This window comes from Cervus canadensis, chromosome 3, assembly GCF_019320065.1.
Source record: "Cervus canadensis isolate Bull #8, Minnesota chromosome 3, ASM1932006v1, whole genome shotgun sequence".
NCBI classification, from domain to species: domain Eukaryota; kingdom Metazoa; phylum Chordata; class Mammalia; order Artiodactyla; family Cervidae; genus Cervus; species Cervus canadensis.
This window is the reverse complement of record NC_057388.1, coordinates 52,245,060-52,265,856: the sequence shown is the minus strand read 5'-3', so window position 1 is coordinate 52,265,856 and position 20,797 is coordinate 52,245,060. Positions and strand designations below refer to the sequence as shown.

General features: G+C 36.5%; 1 protein-coding gene across 1 annotated transcript; it reads left to right on the top strand.

The window, feature by feature from the left end:
• The first annotated feature begins 14,144 nt into the window (after nucleotides 1-14,144).
• On the top strand, nucleotides 14,145-15,065 carry LOC122438356 (mitochondrial fission factor-like). Its single transcript, XM_043463153.1, has one exon. It carries the CDS (start codon nucleotides 14,379-14,381, stop codon nucleotides 15,003-15,005), a length of 627 nt encoding a protein of 208 aa, XP_043319088.1. The 5' UTR covers nucleotides 14,145-14,378; the 3' UTR covers nucleotides 15,006-15,065.
• Nucleotides 15,066-20,797: the final 5,732 nt, after the last annotated feature.

The window sequence follows — 20,797 nt, the reverse complement described above, 5'->3', positions numbered from 1 at the left end:
GTATTAGTGCCATGTCTGGAGCAGATGGAGCTGTTCCAGGAAGACATATGACCTAATTCTGGGAGGATGGAGGAAACTCCCTAGAGGAGGAGACATTTGGGAGGTAGTCTTAAGCTAAACCTGCAGGGATGGTGGCAAAAAGCACTCAGGCAAAAGGACCATCATGCAGATAGATCAGAAAGTGAGCTTGACTTATTAGAGGACTTAAATTCCCTTCAGTTTATGTGGGAAGTGACCAGGAAAACAGTGAGTAATGAGACTGGAGAAATCTTCAAGGCTGGATAGTCAAAGCCCTAGTAAAACACATGTTAAGTGGTTTGGAATTTGTCCCAGGAACAATGGGAGAGCCATTGGATAACTTTATTAGGGAAGTGACATAAGCAGATTTATACTTTTAGAAAGATCTCTCTGTCCTGTGTGAATAAACGACAAGAAGCAGGCAAGACTGGAGGCAGAGACCAGTTAGCAGGACACTGAAATAATCCAGGCAGGAGATGATGGCCACTGTAGTAAAATTAAAACTGGGTTTGCAGGATGTGCTTGAATTCTTTCGTTGCATCTCCATTTCCCCCTCTGCCTTTCTTGCTGCTACACTGGGCTTTGGGAAGCTGCCCCTTACAAGCTAATCAGCTTAGCCCTCTGGCTTCCAGGTAAATGTGGCCAATGGGAGATACCTGTAAGTGATCAGAGGAAAGAAGAGTGAGGGCGAGATGCCAGTTCCCACAGATCCCTCCCAGTGTGGTCACTACAGGCTGGCATCCAGCAAAGCCTATAGCGAGTGTCTGGCAGCCCTATCCATGTAGCTCTCCTCTTCAGGTCGGGTAACTGCTCACTACTCTTGCCTGTTATGGCCTAGGGGAGGTAACTTCCAAGGTACTGCATCACCCTTATGGTTTCCTTTAGACACAGCCATTTTTTAAAAATATTCTCATTATTAAGCTCTTCTCAAATTATGTAGCTTTCTGTAACATCTTTTTTTTTTTTCCTATTGGGGCCCTGACTGGTGAACAAGAGGACAGTGAGAGTATACAAATGCAGGCATCATAAAATGGTATAATTGAAATGATCCTTGTGAGACAGGGTGCAGGCAAGGGGGCAGTTGGTAATAATTCCTGTAGATAATACATTTGAGAGGTGTTTGGTTCCTTAATTAAAAGGAATAACTATAATAATAGCTAGTGTCTTATTAAATGTTAGATGCAAGCACAGGTCTTTAAGTGCATTGTCTTAATTCTTATAAATTTCATAAAGTAGGCATTATTCCTTTTTATGGGTATGAAAATCATGTCTTTTAGCAGTTGCATAACCTGATGTAGGTTACTCTTCCATCAGGTGTCAGAGGTCGAATTCAGATTCATCTCTGCATGACTCTACATCGTATTTGTATGGAGCTCTGAGGGTATTTCCTGAATGCAAATACTTAAGTTTCTTAGACTAAGTTTATATATGACTGTTAATGGACTATGTTTAGAAGAATTGAGGTTGAGTTTGGGGAGTTATTTTATAATCAATTGCTTTAGTGTTTTACTATTCTGGTGTGATTATAAAAAAGCTACAAAAATAATTTGACACTATTTTCCAGGGTGATTGTTTGACAAAGAGATGCAGTCTTTGTATTGTTTGAACTAATAATTTTTGATGGCTTCCAATGGTCACATTAGATTGTGGGTAGCATTAAGATAGAGAAGAAAACTTCAGGCAGAGGGGAGGAATTATTGAATTTATAGGAAGAGAAATGTATAAATGTACATTTCTTGAAAGAGATTAACATTCCATATTGCATTTGCCACCAGAGGGAGTCATGTGAATGCCATAACATATTGACAAAGGAAAAGGAAAAATCATTAAATATTTTCTCCCAGTTCCACTGATATTTCAACAAAAATTCAAAATTTGGTAGAGCTTGTGCAAACTATGGGAAAGGACTTAAACATCTCACTGTAGGGCTGGAAACAAAAGAAGTGTCTTGCTTAAATTAATCATGCAGGGTAAAAGATATCAAAACAAACTAATAGACACATTGCAGATTTTAGCAACACAAGCTTAATGTTACACTAAAACTAAAAAATCAAGCTGTGATTAATTTTGTTCCAAAAATCATTCTCTGCTATTACCAAAATATTGTTCTAAAAAAAAGTTTTGGAGTCAACAATCTAATCAACAACTTTACTGGTGTTTCATTGAGCATATTTTATTTTACCTTTATATTCCCTGTACTAGGATGACTGTGACTGTTACTGTCAGCAAATAAAATAAAAGTGCATTCAAAAGAAACTTAATAGGTAGAAAGATTCTGTATCCAAAGAGTGTTTGATGTATCTATGCTCTCTGAAAACTTGGCCAAGATTTTCTCAACTGGCAAAGTATGGCAGGGGAATGGGGTATTTAATAACTGATAGATTTGCAACTCAATTTATTTTATATTTAATTGTAGAATTGATCAGTTAACAGCATTTACTGAAAGCTACTATATATACAGTACTGAATTGTCCATTAAAATCAAGACCAAGTGACAATAAATCTTAGAAAGATGAGCTCTGAAATGATGTTTAATGCCTTATATAGATCACTCGTTCTCAAAATATGGTCTTTGCCAGCCCCAATACTATTGCCTGGGAACTTGTTCAAAATACAAATTCTCTTATTTCAGTCCCAGATCTATGAGTTCAGAAAGAATAGACATGGGGGCTTAGCAATCTGTGTTTTGACAAGCTCTTGAGATAATTCTGCTGCTGCTGCTAAGTCGCATCAGTCGTGTCTGACTCTGTGCTACCTCATAGATGGCAGCCCACCAGGCTCCCCTGTCCTTGGGATTCTCCAGGCAAGAACACTGGAGTGAGTTGCCATTTCTTTCTCCAATGCATGAAAGTGAAAAGTGAAAGTGAAGTCGCTCAGTCGTGTCCGACTCTCGCGACCCCATGGACTGCAGCCCACCAGGCTCCTCCGTCCTTGGAATTTTCCAGGCAAGAGTACTGGAGTGGGGTGCCATTGCCTTCTCTGTTAGATAATTCTAATATGCGCTTAAAGTGAGAATCAATGATAGAGATCTAAAATCTGATCTCTTCAAAGTATTATAAGTCCAGCAATTTATTTGAATTGCAGCATGAGCTTTCTGTTTTGTTGTAATAGCTATTTTCTTATGGGTAAATTAAATTTAAAAATAAAAATGAAATGGGTGATTATGGCAAAAAATTACTTCTAGTAACTCCAAATAGTCATAGATTAAAGTAATTGAGTTTAGAAATAATAAACAGATGGATTAGAGAAGCAAGAATAAACAATACATACTTTCTGTTCAATGGCAGTGGAATTTATTTTTTCTCTGTCTCCACGAGCATTACCTTGTCTAAAGATCACAATTTATTCGTTTTTCTATTTATAATTTTGAGATTTTATGATTACTTAGGAACTTAGAAGATGCTCTAAAAGCACATACTTTACAAGGGCAAAGTAAGATTTACCTAGAAAACTAGAAACAAGATTAATGTTCAAGATGACTTTTATATCATATTGTCTGAATTTTTCACAGAACACATGAATTAGTTTATAATAGAAAATACATTTCCATTAAGTAAAAAGTGTTTCAAATTATTTTTTAAAGTCTAGCTGCAAGCAAGTAACTTTAATGTGACAAAGAGATCTAGTTTTTAGTTTTCTTTACCTAATAAGTACTGAATTGTCAATATGACTGCTTGTGTCTTATATTGGCTCTTTCATATATGGTCAAGTACAGTGCAGGCTATTAGATTACAGGCATACCTTGGAGATACTGTGGGTTTGGTTTTAACTCAAAGCAAATAAAGTAAATATTGCAATAAAATGAGTCACAAATTTTTTGGTTTCCCAGTGTATATAAAAGTAATGTTTACACTATACTTAATGTCTATTAAGTGGGCAATAGGATGCTAAGACACTGATGTACATGCCTTAATTAAAAACTTCTTGTGTAGTCGCTAAGTCATGTCCAACTCTTTTGCAGCCCCATGGACTGCCAGGCTCCTCTGTCCATGGGATTTCCCAGGCAAGAATAATGGAGTAGACTGCCATTTCCTTCTCCAGGGAATCTTCCCGACCCAGGGATTGAACCCATGTCTCCCGCATTGGCAGATGAATTCTTTACCACTGAGCTACCAGGAAGACTCTAATTAAAACATACTTTATTGTTGAAAAATGCTAACCATTATCTGAGCCTTTAGAAAGCTGTAATTTTTGCTGGTAGAAGAGCTTGTCTTGATATTGATAGCTCCTGACTTATCAGGGTATGGTGGTTGAACAATGGGGTGGCTGTGGCAACTCTTAAGGCAATGAAGTTTGCTGCATCAGCTGACTCTCTTTCATGAATGATTTCTCTGTAGCATGAGAAGCAGTTTGATAGCATTTTACCCACAGTAGAACTTCTTTCAAAATTGGAGCCAATCCTCTCAAGCCCTGCCATTGCTTTTCAACTAATTTTATGTAATATTTTAAATCATTCATTGTCATTTCAACAGTCTTCACCAGCAGAGGATTTCATCTCAAGAAATAACACTCTTTGGTCTTCCATAGGGAGAACCTCCTCATCCATTAAAGTTTTATAGCAAGACTGCAGCAATTCACTCACGTCATCCAGATCCACTTCTAGTTCTCTTGCTATTTCCGCCACCTCTGCAGTGGTGGAATTTGAAACACTTTTAAATACTCCTCTGAAGTCTTGAACTTCTCAAAGTCATCCTTGAGAGTTGGAATCAACTTCTTCCAAACTCCTGCTAATGTTGATATTTTGACCTCTTCCCATGAATCATGAATGTTCTTAGTAACATCTAGAATGGTGAATCCTTTCCAGAAGGTTTTCTATGAATTTTGCCCAGATTTATCAGAGGAATTAACATCTATGCCAGTTATAACCTTATAACCTACATTTCCTAAATCATAAAACTTGAGAGTCAAAATGACTCCTTGATCCATGGGCTGCAGGATGAATGTTGTGATAGCAGGAAAGAAAATGACATTAATTTTGTATATCTCCATCAACATTCTTGGATGACCTGGTGTATTGTCAATGAGCAGTAATATTTTTTTTTTTTCTGGGCAACAGGTCTCAACAGTGGCCTTAAAACTTCTAGTAAACCAAATTGTAAACAGATGTACTGTCAGCCAAGCTTGTTGTTCAATTTATAGAGCAGACACAGAGTAGATGTAGCATAATTCTTGAGAGTCCTAGGATTTTGGGGATGGTAAATGAGCACTGGCTTCAACTTAAAGTCATTTATATCCTGTCCCCATTGCTTCATCCATAAAATGGAAATAGTAATAGTTCATTCTTCATGTGGGGATTGTATGTGACAATGCAGGAAAAATACAGCCATTCAAAAATTAAATGTGGTGAGATTTTTTTGTTAGCTCCCAAAATATAAAGAAATAGATGAAGCTAAGTTTATGGCTTATGAATATATAATTACTCTTGAGGGCACACCTCTTGCAACTTAAACACAGAAGGCTTTTTTATTAGGATTTTATCTTATTTACTGATATTACTTAGTGGCAGGTGTGTCCTAATCCTGTGATAAGAAAACCATTTCAAATGAAGAGCTTATTATCAATTGATGACAACTATGCAGCCTTTTGAAAATCCCAGGAATATATACTTGTCATTATAATTTTCAACTTAAAAAATTTATGATTCAAAAACAGGGAGATCCAAAAATGGAGAGGACATCTTGTTTTTCTTTGGTGTTTACAATGATTGAAATTTGGAACATTTTTCATATTTTAATTAAAATTTTTTGTAGGTGCTAAATGAATATTGTTGATGCTAATATTGACATAAGCCTTATTTTGTCTGAAAGTAGTAAATGTTCAAGGAAGATACAGATAGTTGATAAAACCATGGGGCACTCAGCCATCACTGGGAATGATTAAAAGGCTGCAGGTGTCAGGGAATCAACTGATACAGCTCACTTAAGACTACTGAGTAGCTTATGGGCTTCCCAAGTGGCTCGGTGGTAAAGTATCTGCCACCAGGGCAGGAGACACAAGACACGTGGATTGCATGACTTGTCAGAAAGATCCCTTGGAGAAGGAAACAGCAACCCACTCCAGTATTCTTGCCTGGAAAATCCCATGGACAGAGGAGCCTGGCGGGCTTCAGTCTATGGGGTCACAAAGAGTCAGACACAACTGAACACACACGCACATCCACAGACACACATGCAATGGCTTATGAGCAGCACTCTGATGGAGGTTTTTCTTCCCTGAACGAGAAAAGAAAGCAAGAAACAGACTAGAGAGATCACCTGTCATATGATTTTAAAAAGAAGTGGACTTTTGATTCCTAGTCAAATTTATTTAAAAAATAATTTTCAGTGTAAGCAAATCCTTACAAAATGGAAAGGGTGGATATACTATGATAAGAATATCTTCTTAATTCTCTATTTCATTGTTTTAAGTGACATTTATCTACCCATAAGATCCTGTTTCTGCTGGGCTGTGAAAATCAACTCGGATTCAAATTACATAAAAAAGATAACTCTTCAAGGGAAAATATATCAATCCTTAAGATGATTTCTTTTGAACAGATAATGTTGGAAGGTGCAGATGAGGCTAATGTGGTAAACATTTTTGCTGTAAACATCTTTCATTATTTTTGAAAAACAGTTTACTCTAAAGTTTGGAATTGTTATTTCCAGTTTGGTTTTCACCATGCTTTTGCTTGATTAGGAGAAGAGATGACTACAAATAAGATAGAGGTTAATGATTTATGAAACCTCTTGTGTCAAAAACTGGGCTACTGTCCCACTGCCCCCAGGAATCATGAATGATGAATTTGTCGGTTACCAGTAAGTTATTCATTGTAGTGGCTCTAGGCTTTCATGTTTTAGTCAGACTAAATGTTCCATCTAGGATCACAGTTTAGAGTGACCTAACAAAGGTCCGTCTAGTCAAGGCTATGGTTTTTCCAGTGGTCATGTATGGATGTGAGAGTTGGACTATAAAGAAAGCTGAGTGCCGAAAAATTGATGCTTTTGAACTGTGGTGTTGGAGAAGACTCTTGAGAGCCCCTTGGACTGCAAGGAGATCCAACCAGTCCATCCTAAAGGAGATCAGTCCTGGGTGTTCATTGGAAGGACTGATGCTAAAGCTGAAACTCCAATACTTTGGCCACCTCATGCGAATAATTGACTCATTGGAAAAGACCCTGATGCTGGGAGGGATTGGGGGCAGGGGCAGAAGGGGACGACAGAGGTTGAGATGGCTGGATGGCATCACTGACTCGATGGACATGAGTTTGGGTAAACTCCAGGAGTTGGTGATGGACAGGGAGGCCTGGCGTGCTGCGATTCATGGGGTTGCAAGGAGTCAGACACGACTGAGCAACTGAACCTGTCCTTAACTTCTTTGGAACCTCACTCTAACTAGCAAGGCAATTTGCTTGTTTCTTTAAATGTTGTTTGGTAACATTTATCCACTCTTTCACCATTGTTTAGATCCTTACAACTATCACTTTCTGGCTTCTTTTAAAAAAGATTCTGTTTTAAAAATTTATTTCATTTCCCAGTAATGGATTTAAGTTGCTTTAGTGTAGCCTGCTCTTTGTTTATAGAAGTAAGCATGAGCTGTATCTTTAATACTGTTATTGGAAATGAGAATGCTGTTATTAATATTTTCAGTAACACAGCCTTCACCTGTCTAGTGATATGTGAATTCTCCTCTCCTATTGCTTCAAAAAGCTTTTCACTAGCTATAGATTTTGCTGTTATCTAGAATAAATTATTGAACTTTTTCTAGTATGTTATGGCCAATGTAAAGATAATTATGAAATCACATTTGAAAACAATTTTACAGGCATAAACAAACATATACTATTATTCTTCTTGTATACCTATTTCTAATTTTGTGATTTGGCATGTGTATCTATGATATAAATTTATCCTGAATGACAGATTATTTTATGTAACCCAGGAAGACTTTTTTTCTTTTGTTGTTCAGTTGCTAAGTTTTGTCTGAATCTTTGTGACCCCACTTACTGCCACATGCCAGCCTCCCCTGTCCTTCACTGTCTCCCGGAGTTTGCTCAGACTCATGTCCACTGAGTTGGTGATGCTATCTAACCATCTCATCCTCTGTCACCCACTTCTCTTTTTGCCCTCGATCTTTCCCAGCATCAGAGTCTTTTCCAATGAGTCAGTTCTTCGCATGAGGTGGCCAAAGTATTGGAGTTTCAGCTTTAGCATCAGTGCTTCCAATGAATATTCAGGACTGCTTTCCTTTAGGATGGACTGGTTGGATCTCCTCGCAGTCCAAGGGACTCTCAGGAGTCTTCTCCAACACCACAGTTCAAAAGCATCAATTCTTTGGTGCTCAACTTTCTTATAGTCCAACTCTTACATCCATACATGACCACTGGAAAAACCATAGCTTTGACTAGATGGGCCTTTGTTGGCAAAGTAATGTCTCTGCTTTTTAATATACTGACTAGGTTGGTCATAGCTTTTCTTCCAAGGAGCAAGCATCTTTTAACTTCATGGCTGCAGTCACCATCTTCAGTGATTTTTCTTACTCTAAAGAAATTTGAAGTTAATATTAATCACAACCAGTTATTACTAGTAAATGTTTAATAACCAGCTCTCTAGAAAGAAAAAAAAAAAAACTTGACTAGTGGTGTTTGTTAATCTCCATGGTGTAAGTACTTTCACCATGGCTGATTTCAACTACCAACCTGATGTCATTGAATACTGAGTGGGAAGATAATGCATGTTATTGGTTCTCTCAAACTAGTATGAGCCAAGTGTAGCCAACCAGCGATTTTAGTTCCATTTTTATAAATACTCACTTGACCTAATAAAAATTGAAATTTTAAGGTTTTTTGTTATATGCTAAATTAATATATATGTGTGTTTTGTGTTTTTCTTTTTTTTTTCTTGCTTGTTTTAGAGAGAAGTGAAGCAAGAAAATGCTCTGAGTACTTCTAAATAGATGATCATTGCAGGAAACTCTTTGTTACAACAAATCCCGGACATCAGAAATAGAGCCAGGTTGTCAGAGACATGAATTACCCCAAATCCTTTTTTATCTGGAGAGAAATCCCTCTAAGTTAACACTGACTTTTGTTGCTGCTATTTTTATTATTTGCGATCTATAACACTGATGAGTAGGAAGCATCCCTCTACAGTGAGTTTAATGATTTTGAAAACATATAGGTTTTTTTTGTTGTTGTTCATAGAAAGGGTAATCTAGAATAGTGCTCTTCAAACTGAAGTTCATAAGTGGGTATGGGTCTAAGAACTGTGAGGAGAAACAGGCAAAAGTTGAAGTGAGGATTTGGAAACTTCTACAGTAATTTTTTGACATTGCTGCAACATCCTAGTTCATGATCAGTTGACTCATAAGCTACGACTATAGTCATTGGATGAGAATAGACAGTTTAGGCTTTAGTTATACTTCTAGAGAGTCATTTGTTATGTCTATGATGAGGGATTGAGGATTAATTTTGAAAATATATCACTTGCCTCATTTTGTGTAAAAGTTAAAAGTAAGTATCTTGAGCTTGCCAGAATTGCTTTAAAATCTTTTGCATTCCTATTGATATTCTTCTGCAAGACTGGTTTCTCTACTTTTGAGTGTTATTAAAAACAAGAAGCAGCTGTTTAGAAATACATTGCTGTCAATCCAACCTCGATTAGATAATTTGACAAGCAAGAAGCAAGCTCATTTATTGCACTAAAACATTAAGTATTGATACCTTAGTGTTTCTTTGAAGTGTGTGAAGTGGCATTTCATACGGGAAATTGCTATTTCCTCACATAGTCTTCAGTTACTATTGTGGAATGACAAAAAACTATAAGTGTGTTAGAAATCACTTAGTTTTGCAGTTCTTTGTAATTCTTTTTCTCTGCTTTGATTATGTTTCTCCTGAGTACATCTATTGAAATTTTATGTAATTTTATATGTTTGTTGAACCTGATGATAATAAATTAAGCTTGTCTTTATGTCTTTATTTTTATTGTATTTTGTAAAAATATTGGTCAACATGGAAACACTGGGCCTTCTCCACAGATAGTTTGAAAAGCACTAGGCTAGAACCAATAACTGGGTAAGGAAGTTGTTCAATAATTACTTATTGGACAAATGGAAAGTTAGAGCTTTCAATAAGGTATCGATAGAACCAGAGATTTTTTTATATCTCACATTATTATAAATTAATAGTTAATGGCAAATCTCAAAAAATATATGTTGTTAGTTGTAAGATAACTTTTTACTTACAGACTGTAACTTGCTTCACTTGGTATTAGTAGTAGAAATTTTCATTTATCTTCCCTGAATGGAATTTGCTGCATTCTCTAGTGTGGCTACAGTCGAGTCTAAGGTCATATTAGGCAAAATCATCTTTAAAAAAATACAAATCTGGTTATGCTAGCCACTTCTCTGCTTGAAATCCTTTAATGGCCTCTCATCACATTTAGAATAAAATTCAAAATCTTTCTAATAATATGCAAGGTCCTACAGGGTCTGTACCCCACTACCCACCCAACTTTATCTTACCTTTAGAATGCTCTAGTGATACTGTTCATAAATGTTTCTTGAATAAGCCAAGCATGTGCTCATCTCAGGGCCCTTTTCTTGATGGTCCCCTTTGAGATTTCAGATCAATATCACATTCTAGAGTCTTTCCTTTCACCTCCCATGGCTTATCTATTCCATGACCTTCATTTATCATCATCATGAACCTATCATTAGTCTGAAATTATCTTTGCTATTTGTTTGCTTGTTTGATTATTCCTCTGGGGGCTTCCCTGGGGGCTCAGATGGTAAAGAATCTGTCTGCAGTGTGGGAGACCAGGGTTCAATCCTTGGATCGGGAAGATCCCCTGGAGGAGGAAATGGCAACCCAGCCTGGTATTCTTGCTTGAAAAATTCCATGGACAGAGGAGCTTGGTGGGCTACAGTCCATGGGATTGCAAAGAGTTGGACAGGATTGACCATGTTGGCCGTTGTTCTCTTCCTTTCCACTAGAAAGCAAGCTGCATGAGAGTGGGAACCTTGTATTTTTTTGTTTGTGCCTGTATCCTCAAAGCCTAGTATTCTGGGAAGATTCTAGCATGTAATAGGTATTCAATAAATAAGTTTTTTTAATTTACTTTTTTGAATGAAGGATAATTGTTTTACAGATTTTTGTGTTTTCTGTCAAATATCAACAAGAATCAACCATAGGTATACATATTCCCGCTCCCACTTGACCCTCCCTCCTATCTCCCTCCCCATCCCCCCCCCCCAGATTGTTACAGAGCCCCTAAATACCTGTTTAATAAATGGATGGATGGGGGAGATAAAGCATTTGACTTGTGCTAACAGCCACTAAACCACTTGAATTGACTGTGATGAGAGACTTGGAAAAGCCATTTCACCGAAGAGATGAGTAAGCCAGTGGAGGTCACATTGTCAATGTAAAAGCATTTATCTATGGAAATGAGATATGTCTCTCAATAGGTAGATAAACTCCACTTCCCATGGTATATGTAATCATGTAATCACCATCCCCCCCCCCAAATCTTCTAAGATTCCATTCAATAAGCTCATTGATTCATTTTCCTTTGAGAAGTCCAACACATTTCATACACCCCCTCTGGAAAAATCAAGTATTTGTTACAGAACACAAGTTCTTAAGCTGTACCCATAGATTATCTGAAATTGGATACCATCTGTGAATATGTACATTTTTAAAAAGGAAAATAGCAAGCTTTCATCAGATTCTAAATAGGTCCATGATTCCTAAAAGATTAAGAACTTCTTTTACATGAACTCCAGAGAACATAAGCAGGAAAGACTCAGAAATAACATACAATCTGTGATATTTTGGCATCAGTTTATAGCATATACAAAGATGAAGGTAGAAATTTATAAAAATACTTATTTCTATATAACTGTTTTTGAATACATCTGTGATTAAATTCCCCACCATGCATGTGGTAAGAAAGATAAAGTTAAGTGGCAGGCTTTCTGAAGATGAGACCCATTTTGCAATTAATTATTTTGGCAGAATGACATAATTGATGAAGTTCACTTCATTGATTTCAGATTAATCAAAAAATACCAATAATCTTATGGGATTTTATTTTGGTATGTGAAAATTTTCCTCTGTTAAATATCATAATAGCGCTAATCATGACTAATAGCTGAAATCCTTCACACTTGATTTTCAGTCTGACTTTGATCAAAAGATCTACTTGAACTTTGTTTTTTAAGAAGCTAAGGCCTAGAAAATACTGACATAATTTATCACTGCATGTCTACTGTTTCATTTATAGCCTAGGATGCATTAGATAGATTTAGATGTAGATTTCATCCTAATTTAGTTTAGAAACATGTTTTATCTCATGTCATTTATTTATTATTTTTTTTAACTTTTCTTTTTTTCTTTTTTAAATTTTTTTTCCATTTATTTTTATTAGTTGGAGGCTAATTACTTTACAATGTTGTAGTGGTTTTTGCCATACATTGACATGAATCAGCCATGGATTTATCTCATGTCATTTAGATGCATTCAATCAATTCTAATCTATTTTAGATTATTGAAAATATCACACATGCCAATTTCTGTTGTTTCATTTAACCTTTGCAATAAAGAATAATGAAAGTGTCATTTTTGGAAAAACATACTTTCAGTGTGTACTATTTATTTTGCACCTACCACTTGCTAAATGTTAATAGGCTGGCTGATATTGCCCTCAACATTATATTGTTAGATGGATGAATATATATCTACATTAGTATTTTAAAACATAATATACACATATATCTTCTATAATTATTTTCACAAGATAGTTACCTAAGTTGTTGTGGTCACTGTAACACATAGTTGATATTATTATGTGAATTACATAGTGAATATGAAGTATTTTAAAAAATTAAAGTTTTGCTCTTTTAATTTCCTAGTGCTTCATGGAGCCTTTTAGCATTCCAGGGTAGATCCATATTTCATATAAGATTACCATATTCAGAACTCATAAGAAAAGTTTAGAAATTTTTTTCTATACAATATATAGAATTTTAAAAATACAATAGATTTTTATATACAATATATCTGAGTGAGAAAAGATAAAGATATAATTAGATCAATTCTAATATCTTTTCCTAGTCTTAACATTGTGCTTAGTTGCTCAGTCATGTCTGACTCTTTGCGACCCCATGAACTGTAGCCCACCAGGCTCCTCTGTCCATGGGGATTCTCCAGGCAAGAAAAATAGAGTGGGTTGCCATGCCCTCATCCAGGGGATCTTCTCAACCCAGGGATCAAACCCAGGTCTCCTGCATTGTAGGCAAATTCTTAACCATCTGAGCCACCAGGGATGCCCAGAATATTGGAATGGGTAGCCTATCCCTTCAGGGGAACCTGTCTCCAGGGGAACTTCCTGACCCAGGATAGAACCGAAGTCTTAGCATTAATCTTTATATTCATGTTATCCAAGTTATATCATATAAAATTGAAAAATACATCCTGAGTCTACTCTAATATTCTTCTATGTTTTCTTAATAAAATTAAGCAATTGAAGAACCTATCAGAAAAAGTTATCACATGCTTTGCTGGCACAAAAATGCCTTGCATGTTAAGCTTTTATACTCTTGTGAATCATAGCAAAGAACAATAACTATAGAGAGATGTTTCTGACTACTGGTGCCCTACTTTTTGGTGTTGAAGCTAGACTTATCCATAAAATATCACATGATATTGAGGTAGTGGCTGCTTTATTATCAAGAAGAGTATCATCTATAGAATGGAGCATGATTTATAAATTGATAATGAGGTCTACTGCTCTCTTTCTGTGGGTCCTAAAATTCCACGATTAATTCTATTACCATACTGGTACAATTTGTAGTATTTCAACCTCTTTGGGTTATTTTCTTTTAAAATATAATTTTATTATATTTTTTTGATTACAAGAGTGTTCTCCAGTGAACAAGATTCATTTTTATTTTCAGGAAAAATCACCAATTAAAGTTATTTTTTTTTAAATTGCTCTTGTATAGAAGTTAATGTAGTCCAGTGTTGAAGAATGGGGTGATGTGATTACAAGTGTGGGTTCTGGATTTGTTAATGTAGCTCTGACCCTAGTCAAGTGATATGAAAAATAATGTAATCTCTGTTTCAGTCTCAAGTGAAAAACTGAAATCGGGAGCCGGCGGGCAGCGGCCCTCGCCAGGGACCCTCCAGCGGGCCCAGGGGGACAAAAGTGGCTCTAAATCCAGCACGTGCGTACTGAGGCAAGTTAATGGATTTAATATGAAGCACAGAAGCAGATAATGCCAAAGAGCAAGCAGTAATTGGTACACATTTAGTGAGTGGGGCAGCCTTTCCTTCTCCCACTGCTGCTGAGATGGTGGAAATTAGTTGAATTCAGTATGAAATGGAATACACCGAAGGTATTAGTCAGCGAATGAAGGTCCCGGAAAAATTAAAGGTAGCACCACCAAACGCTGACCTGGAGCAAGGATTTCAAGAAGGAGTTTCAAACGCTAGTGTGATCATGCAAATTCCAGAGAGAATTGTGGTAGCAAGAAATAATGAAGACATTCCATTTTCAAGACCAGCAGATCTTGACCTTATACAGTCAACTCCCTTTAAGCCTCTGGCTCTAAAAACACCACCACGTGTGCTTACACTGAGTGAAAGGCCGCTAAATTTTCTGGATTTAGAAAGACCTGTTCCAACCCCTCAAAACGAAGAAATCCGTGCAGTTGGCAGGCTAAAAAGAGAACACTCTATGAGTGAAAATGCTGTTCGCCAAAATGGACAGCTGGTCAAAACTGACTCCATGTATGGCATTTCAAATATAGATGCAGTGATTGAAGGAACTTCAGAAGACATGACAGTTGTAGATGCAGCTTCATTAAGACGACAGATAATCAAACTAAATAGACGTCTACAACTTCTGGAAGAGGAGAACAAAGAATGGGCTAAAAGAGAAATGGTCATGTATTCAATTACTGTAGCAGTCTGGCTGCTTAATAGCTGGCTCTGGTTTCGCCGCTAGAGGTAACCTCAGCTCTCAGAAATATTGTCTCAACAGCTGGAAATATAATTTGCAAACTTCAAAAAAAAAAAAACCAACTGAAATCATAATTCCTACCTAAAAGATTGTTTATGATTGAGTTATTACATGGCAATGGATGGCCTAGATTCAATCAGACAATTCTAGACAGTAGCATCCAGTCCAACGTTTTCTACTAGTGTCCTTGGTCTCCAGCTTTCCATTTTGTTGCTCCTGTAAGCCAGCTAGCAGTTTACTTGGACCTTTACTTCATTTTTCTTTTTTTGTGCTTCAGCCTGTGCGTTTGCTTCTTCCTCCACTTGTCTCTTATGATTCAGAGGTTTCCAAGAAGATGATGTTAAGGCTGCGAGCTGCAGAAGCTTTTAGGTAGATGCAACCCCTTTTGTCTACTTCTGTCCAGTCCCGTTTGTTCATTTGTTTTTGTTGCCTGTACTTTTGTTGTCATATCCAAAAAATCATTGCCCAAACTAACATCAAGAAGATTTTTTCCTTATGTTTTCTTCTAGTAGTTCTAGAAGTTTAGGTCTTAGGTTTAGGTCTTTAGTCAATTTTGCATTTATTTTTTTGATATGTTGTAAGATAAAACTCCAATTTCATTTTTCTGCGTTGGGATATTGAGTTTGCTGAACACCACTGATTGACAGCCTTTCCCTGTATTGGCACCCTCAAAGAAGATTAGTTGACTGTAGATGCATTGATTTATTTCTGGGCTCTCTAAAAATCTATTTTAATTTTGTAGAGCCATTTCTGGACAATAACTTTTTGCTTATAGGAGACTCTTCCCAAAATAGTTTGAATCTGGCTCCTACTATTGCAATAATTAACAGTTTGTGTAAATAAATTGCAATACACCAGATTAATAGTTATTTTTTTTCCTAATGACCAGCCAGTCTTTACTTAACTTTACTGACTTTGCAGAGAGATCCTTTTCTGTTATATTTTAACTTCATTAAACAAGCAAATGGTGAGGCTCAAAGGAGCTTACAAGTGACAGAGGATGTCCAGAAGCAGATCTTTTTGAGGGGGAAACTGACCTCTTAAACTTTCAAAATGTCTCATTACTAAGCAAGCTCTGTTAATTTGTTTCATCCACTGGTAGAAAACTAATGTGTTTATGAATAAATTTCTTTGATAACTACTCTTTGCTTTTTAAAAAATACAAGGTGAAGGATGTGCTAATTTTTCTTTGACTGATAAACCTTTTCACCCCTATAGTTCTTATGAGGATTCTTGTTACATGCTTGGATATTTTTATAATTTTTAGATAACTGTGTTAATATCAGGCAGCAACTGAGATAGTTCATAGTTATTATTCATTGCCTCAATCTATCTATAGTTCCACTTAAAGCAAATACTTATAGAACACTCACTATGTACCAGGTATGGTGCTGGGCACTGGCAACACAAAGGTAAGTAAGGCACCGTCTCTTCCCCACAAAAAGAAATGGTTTAGTAAGACAGACTTTAACAGAGGTGTTACAATAGAATATAATAAAGGCTTTTATGGATACATGTGTATGTATGACTGGGTCCCTTCCTTATTCACCTGAAACTCTCACAACATTGTTAATTAGACATACCCCAATACAAAACAAAAAGTTAAAAAAAGAAATATCTTTTTTTAAGGACCATCCCTATAGGTGGGTGTTTGCCAAGGGAACAAGGACATTAACAGTAGAGGAACTTTAGATACAGATGTGTAGAACTTTTTAGGCTGTTGTCTGCTGAGATACATGAAAAGAAGGCAAGGAAGGCAGGGAGAGGGGCAGCAGTAGTTCAATGACTAAACTGTATGATGGTTGTCTCTAGTGCTGAGTGTAAAGATGTCCAAATCAGACAAGCGGAGAAGAAGAGATATGACATCATCAGATTTTATAAAGAAAAAACTCTGATAAAAATTCTGAAAGCAGGAAGTGGACAACAGCATCAGATCTCCCACTTTAACAATCTCTCCATCTCAATAGGTCTCTTCTGTACCGTTAGAGAAGTGTGACTGCTGCAATGTTTGAAGAAACAAACTATCTCAGTCTTTATTTATCCTTTTAGATGTATTTGTTTTAAGGAAGAAAATATAGAAACATAGCTAGAAGAGACCTTAACAGTCCTCTGGTTTGTTTCTTACATGTCCCACATGGGGAAATAGAATCAAGCCATATAGGCGGCTGAGGAGCGAGGGCCGTAACCAGACCTACGGTACTCTCTGCTGCACCGCTCTGGGAGTTTTTTCTGGTTGTGTTGTTGTTGTTCAGTTGCTATGTTGTGTCCAACTCTTTGCAGCCCCATGGACTGGAATATGCAGGCTCCCCTATCCTTCACTATCTCCCAGAATTTGCTCAAATTCATGCCTATTGAGTTGGTAGTGCTATCTAACTAGCTCTTTGTCTGCCACTCCCTTCTTTTGCCTTCAGTCTTTCCCAGCATCAGGGTCTCTTCCAATGAGTGCAGCTCTTCGAATCGGGTGGCCAAAGTATTGGAGTTCCAGCTTTAGCAACAGTCCTTCCAATGAATATTCAGGGTTGATTTCTTTTAGGATTGACTGGTTTGATCTCCTTGCTGTCCAAGGGATTCTCAAAAGCCTTCTCCAGTGCCACATTGTGAAAGTATCAGTTCTGGTTTGTGAGAATAGATCAAATTGGGGATGCTGCTCAGCTCACCTGCATTATGAGTACAACAGAAGATTTCATTAGGATAAATGGATAGTTAGATGAATTCTGATATTCCTGGAGGGAAATAATGAAATAGAGTTTTATCTGATTTGGACTTGATTTATTTTCTCTACATCATCTTCAGCATGAAAGTGATTTGTTTGACAATGGTTTCATATTGTAAAAGCCAGCTTTACATACACACAAAGTGGTTTGGAAGCATATTGTATGTAATAATATAGCATAGAGTTTCAAGTAGTAGTCATCTACTCTATTTTATGTAAATGTGAAAATCATTTTTCATTTCTATGTTTTGTTTACAGACTAAGCCTATTATAAAAATACCCAATTCTAAGCTACTCCTTTATAATCTTGTGATATATTATAAAAACTTTGAATACAGGCATACCTTGGGGATACTGTGGTTCCAGGACACTGCAATACACTGAATATCACAATAAAGAAACTCACATGAATTTTTTGGTTTCCTGGTGCATGTAAAAGTTATGTTTACACTACTGTAGTCTATTACATGTGAAATAGCATTATATCTGAAAAATGTACTTCCCTTAATTAAAAAAATTTTATTGCTAAAAATTGCTAACCATCATTTGAGCCTTCAGTGAGTAGTAATCTTTTTGCTAGTGAAGAGTCTTGCCTCAGTATTGATAACTCCTGACTGATCAGGGTGGTGGCAGCTGAAGGCTGGTGTGGCTATGGTGATTTTTTAAATAAGACAAAGTAAAGTAATTAGCCTCCAACTTATAAAAATAAATGGAAAAAAATAAATGAATAAAAAATAAAAAATAATAAAAAAGAAAAAAGAAAACAAAATAAATAAATAAGACAAAGTGAAGTCTGTCACATTGTTTGACTCTCTTTCACTTGACTACTTAGAGGCCATTATAGGGTTATTAGGGGGTCTAATTTCAATATTGTAGTGTCTCAGGGAACAGGGAGGCCTGAGGGGAAGAAAAGAGATGGAATCAGTCTGTCAATGGCGGGCAGAACACACAGAACATTTTATCAATTAAGTTGTAGTGCCCCCAAACAATTATATTAGTAACATCAAAATCACTGATCACAGATCTCCAAAACAAATATATTAATCATGAAAATGTTTGAAATATCCTGAGAGCTACCCAAATGTGACATAGAGACATTAAATGAGCAAATGCTGTTGGAAAAATGGTGCCAATAGATTGCTTCAGGCAAGGTTACCACAAACAAAGCTTCAATTTGTAAAAAAAAATACACTCTCTGTTAAATGCAATAAAATGAGGTATACCCATAGTTATGGTGAATAGAAAAAATAACGTGACAAAAATTTAAAGTGCAGTAGTTAATAGATTTAGTTAATATAAATTTTTTATCATTTTACCAGAAAATTTATTTTTGAGGTTTTCCATTTTAATAATGAAGATGGTCTTTTTCACACTATTTAATTTGAACTTAATGTATTTGCTGTTTGAGAAAACAGCTAGGAATTCATGTTGTTTTAGCCAAGGAATGGTTTCCAGGGAAAAGATGGTCTTAAAGAAGAATATATTTCCAATATAAAATAGAATCCTCAACTTAAAAATTTGCATGTAGTTTTGGAGATGATTAAATTCCTTTGGCTCTTTGATGTAGACATGTGTTGTAGGGTCGTTTTAAATATGGAAAAGAGTTCATTAAAATGAGTTTGTTACTTAAAGATATGTAATCTCTCTGTACTTTAAACAATGAATAGACCTGCTGACAAGAAATTAAACCGCTCTTAACATGGGAACTATGATCGCTTTGTTTCTTGAGAACCAATCAATGCGGATCCCTGCACACCAGCTTGGCTTTTATAATAATATCAGATATCCTTCAGTTTGGATTTAATGCCCCAAACTACTCAAACATACAGATGGATTAGAGGTTTCAAAAGGTTGTTAAATAATTTCATTATAGCTGATGAAAATGTATGTTTCTGAACCACTCTGTAATTACTTTGAGGGCTAGCATTGTCTAGATTGGTATTTACTTTGGTAGGTCCCTCATTTATCTAGATTGCAAGGAGAAATACCAATAACCTCAGATATGCAGATGACACCACCCTTATGGCAGAAAGTGAAGAGGAACTAAGGAGCCTCTTGATGAAAGTGAAAGAGGAGAGTGAAAAATCTGGCTTAAAACTTAACATTCAAAAAGTGAAGATCATTGCATCCAGTCCCATCACTTCATGGCAAATAGATGGAAAAACAACAGAAATGGTGACAGACTTTATTTTTTGGGCTCCAAAATCGCTGTAGATAGTGACTGCAGCCATGAAATTAAAAGACTCTTGCTCCTTGGAAGATAAGCTGTGGCAAACCTAGATAGCATATTAAAAAGCAGAGACATTAATTTGCTGACAAAGATCCATATAGTTAAAGCAATGGTTTTTCCAGTAGTCATATACGGATGTGAGACTTGGACCATAGAGAAGGCTGAGCACTGAAGCACTGATGCTTTTCAACTGTGGTGTGGAGAAGACTCTTGAGAGTCCCTTGTACTGCAAGGAGATCAAACCAGTCAATCCTAAAGGAAATCAATCCTGAATATTCACTGGAAGGACTGATGCTGAAGCTGAAACTCCAGTACTTTGACCACCTGATGCAAAGAGCTGACTCATTAGAAAAAACCCTGATGCTGTGAAGGATTGAGGGCAGGAGGAGAAGGGGACAACAGAGGATGAGATGGTTGGATGGCATCACCGACTCAATGGACATGAATTTGAGCAAGCTCCAGGAGATGGTGAAGGACAGGGAGGCCTGGTGAGCTGCAGCCCATAGGGTCGCCAAGAATTGGACACGACTGAGTGACTGAACAACATCAACTAGTTTATCTTGTGAGCATACACAGTGTGAATCATGCTGAAGTAAAGGCTACCATTCTTTACATATATACTGTGTAATATAGGAGAAACTTAGGTAATATTGAAAGTTATGTAGTGTTTCAGAAATAATTTCTCTGATTAATTTCACAATTAATTCACCTTGACTGAAATGGATGTTCATTTATTCATTAAAAAAATATTATTTATTTAGTTGTGTCAGGTCCTACTTACAGTGCATGGGCTCAGCTGCCCTGCAGTTTGTGTGATCTGAGTTCCCTGACTGC